Consider the following 3,932-nt stretch of genomic DNA (forward strand, 5'->3'; position numbering starts at 1 on the left):
CCTTGCAGTCTCTCAGGACAACTGACCTCATTAGATCATTTTCTTCTTTATGTCCATCTCATTTCTCCCTCCCTCTGTCTGTCTCTCTCTATCTCTCTGTCTATTGAACAAAATTTTTTTGCTGCTGTTATTTTTGTAATTTCTTATTTGAATTAAATTTAATTAATATAGAGTGTACTCTTAGTTTCAGAGGTAGAATTTAGTGATTCATCAGTTGCATATAACAACCAGTGCTCATTCCATCAAGTGCCCTCCTTGACGACCGTCACCCAATTACCCCAACCCCCCTCCGACCTCTCCTCCAGCAACCCTCAGTTTCTGTCCTATAATCAAACATCTCTTATGGTTTTTCTCCCTCTCTGTTTTTATTTTATTTTATTTTTTTCTTTTCTTTCCCCTATGTTCATCAGTTTTGTTTCTTAAATTCCACATATGAATGAAATCATACTGTATTGTCTTTCTCTGACTTATTTTGCTTAGCATAATACACTCTAGCTCCATCCACATCATTGCAAATGACAATATTTGATTCTTTATTGGCTGAGTAATATTACATTGTGTATATATACCGCATCTTCTTTATCCATTCATCTGTGGATGGATATCTGGACTCTTTCCATAGTTTGGCTATTGTGTGCATTGCTGCTATAAACATTGAGGTGCAGGTGCCCCTTCGAATCCCTATCTTTGTATCATTTGAATAAATACTGAGTAGTGCAATTGATGGGTCATAGGGTTGCTCTATTTTTAACTTTTTGAGGAACCTGCATACTGTTTTCCAGAGTGGCTGCACCAGTTTGCATTTCCACCAACAGTGTGAGAGGGTTCCCCTTTCTCTGCATCTGGGTCAACATCTGTTGTTTCCTGAGATCTTAGTTTTAGCCATTCTGACCAGTGTGAGGTGGTATCTCATTGTGGTTTTGATTTGTATCTTCCGGATGTTGAGTGATGTAACCATTGTTCTATGTGTCTCCTAGCTGTTTACAATTGTACCAAAAACCATAAGATATCTAGGAAGGAACCTAACCAAAGAGGTAAAAGATCTATCTATACTCTGAATATTGTGGAACACTTATGAAAGAAATTGAGGAAGGCACAAAAAAATGGGAAACCATTCCATGCTCATGGATTAGAAGAACAAATATTATTAAAATGTCTATGCTACCCAAAGCAGTCTACACATTCAAAGTAATCCTTACCAAAATACCACCAGCATTCTTCCCAGAGCTGGAACATATAATCTAAAATGTGTATGGAACCAGAAAAAACCCCAAATGTTGAACACATTTTTTATGTTTCTTTACACACAGTTCAGAAAGTGGACATTCTAAAATGAAGCCCCAAGATGATTTGTCCCTCGGAAGCTATGAATAGAAATTTCTGGGTACTATTTCTGCATTCCTATGGAAAAGGTAATACGATGTGTATGCATTCACATCCTAAACACTGTGTTGGAGTGGTTGGGGGACAGATGAGAAGGACATAGAAGCAACACACACCAGGAGGACATGGTGTGCTGTGTGGTGTGTATGTGACAGTGTGTGTGTGTGTGTGTGTGTGTGTGTGTGTGTGTGTGTGTACATGGGTGCATGCACCTTGATGAGTGAGAGCAGTTCTCAGAGCAGTGATACACAGTCTCCTCTACTTGAAGTTGAACCTTAAAATAAACACTCCAAACTCAATCAACAGATGATACTAAGGAGGGAGGGCCAATTGACAGGACTCTACTGCAACCATCATAAAGTGCAAGACGTACATAGTGTGGACAAGGAACTCCCAGTGTCTTGAATTTTAAGCAGCTATGAGGCCACACGATTATGTGAAATTCATTACCACCACCTCTCTTCACTCTCCCTCTGTCCATTTCCCTCAACATACTGACGTCCTTCTAACCCTTGATTTTCTGACAGAACCACTTCCTCAGGGCCTTTGCACCAGCCAGTCCCTCTACCAGGAAGACCTCCCTTCTTCCACCCTCTCTTCCATGAGGTCTCTGTTCAAATGCCACCTTAGCCAACTTTGACTGAATACCCAACATAACACCTCATTCATTATCTCCCTTAACCTGCTTCTGTTTTGTTCTTAGCGTCTGTCACCATCTCACGATCATTTAATTTTTATATACGCATCTACTCTATCACCAATATAGAATTGTAGGGATTTTTGCTTCTCAGAACTCTCTGCTTTATGATAGAATTTCCAAAATATGGTCAAAACTCTATATATTCCTCAAATGCATGAAATAATCTCTAATTAAAACTGTACAATAACCAACCTTTTGGGAAACATTTGATGTTGTGATGAAAATTCCTAATCAGAGAGGAACTGGGAATTCTTTCAAGGGGACCAAATCCATTCACAAAGTATTACAATTAGTATCTTGACTGGAAAATATAAATTGTGCTTTTCCACAAAGTGAGCAATGACTACCAATATCATTGTAAGCAATGTGTGAAAATTAGTCATGTTGTTTTCCCCTGTGCTGGTAGTCACCTCCACCACATGGACCCAGGAAACAATACACGAATTTCAGAGTTCCAGCTTCTGGGATTTTCAGAGGAACCAGAACTGCAGCCCCTCATATTCGGGCTTTTCCTCTCCATGTACCTGATCACTGTGTGTGGAAACCTGCTCATCGTCCTGGCCATCAGCTCAGACTCCCACCTCCACACGTCCATGTACTTCTTCCTGGCCAACCTGTCCTTTGTAGACATCTGCGTCACCTCCACCACCATCCCCAAGATGCTGTGGAACATCCAGACTCAGAGCAAAGTCATAACCTTTGCAGGCTGCATCACACAGATGTACTTTTTCATACTGTTTACAGGATTAGACATGTTCCTCCTGACTGTGATGGCTTATGACCGCTTTGTGGCCATCTGTCAGCCCCTGCACTACATGGTCATCATGAACCCCTGGCTCTGTGGACTGCTGGTTCTGGTGTCCTGGATCCTGAGTGTCTTGCATTCCTTGTTACACACTCCCATAGTGTTGCGGCTGTCCTTCTGCACAGAGTTGGAAATCAACCACTTTTTCTCTGAAATCAATCAGATAATACAACTTGCGTGTTCTGATACCTTTCTCAATAACATGGTGATATATTTTGCAGCTATGTTGCTGGCTGGTGGTCCCTTCATTGGGATCCTTTACACTTACTCTAAGATACTTTCCTCCATACGTGGAATCTCATCAGCTCAGGGCAAGCATAAAGCATTTTCCACTTGTGCATCTCATCTGTCAGTTGTCTCCTTATTTTATTTTTTTTTAAAGATTTTATTTATTTATTCGAGAGAGATAGAGACAGCCAGCGAGAGAGAGAACACAAGCAGGGTGAGTGGGAGAGGAAGAAGCAGGCTCATAGTGGAAGAGCCTGATGTGGGGCTCGATCCCATAACGTCGGGATCACGCCCTGAGCCGAAGGCAGACGCCTAACCGCTGTGCCACCCAGGTGCCCCAGTTGTCTCCTTATTTTATTGTATGAGCCTAGGAGTGTACCTTAGCTCTGCTGCTTCCCACAGCTACCACGCAAGTGCAGTGGCCTCGGTGATGTACACAGTGGTCACCCCCATGCTGAATCCCTTCATCTACAGCCTGAGGAACAGAGACATAAAGGAGGCTCTGATGAGATTCTCTGGGATGGCAGCTCTGAAAGGGACAATCATCCTGGAGCTGAAGAAGTGCCCATGACAGCAGCGAATAGTGCCCAAAGCCTGAACCGAATATTGGGATACTTTGATCAGATTGTGGAAGTGGAACATGCCTCTTTTATTTTTTTCCTAGAATTTATATTTTTACCTGTCTGAATAATTTACATAACATACTTTATTAAGCTCTGATACCCAAGAGATTTTCTCTTTGTCATCTTCGTGGTCTCTCAATGCCATTGCTAACCTAGGATGTGAAATATTAAGACATTCTCACTTATCCAAAAG

General features: G+C 41.7%; 1 protein-coding gene across 1 annotated transcript; it reads left to right on the top strand.

Annotated features, from left to right (window-relative positions):
• Positions 1-2,502: 2,502 nt before the first annotated feature.
• On the top strand, positions 2,503-3,687 carry LOC148108970 (olfactory receptor-like protein OLF4). The gene is made up of 2 exons (XM_087867728.1): positions 2,503-3,260; positions 3,477-3,687. Exons 1-2 carry the CDS (start codon positions 2,503-2,505, stop codon positions 3,685-3,687), a joined length of 969 nt encoding a protein of 322 aa, XP_087723854.1.
• Positions 3,688-3,932: the final 245 nt, after the last annotated feature.

The sequence above is a fragment of the Ursus americanus genome, chromosome 14 (genome assembly GCF_024610735.1).
Source record: "Ursus americanus isolate L20-20 chromosome 14, mUrsAme1.1.p, whole genome shotgun sequence".
Lineage (NCBI taxonomy): Eukaryota > Metazoa > Chordata > Mammalia > Carnivora > Ursidae > Ursus > Ursus americanus.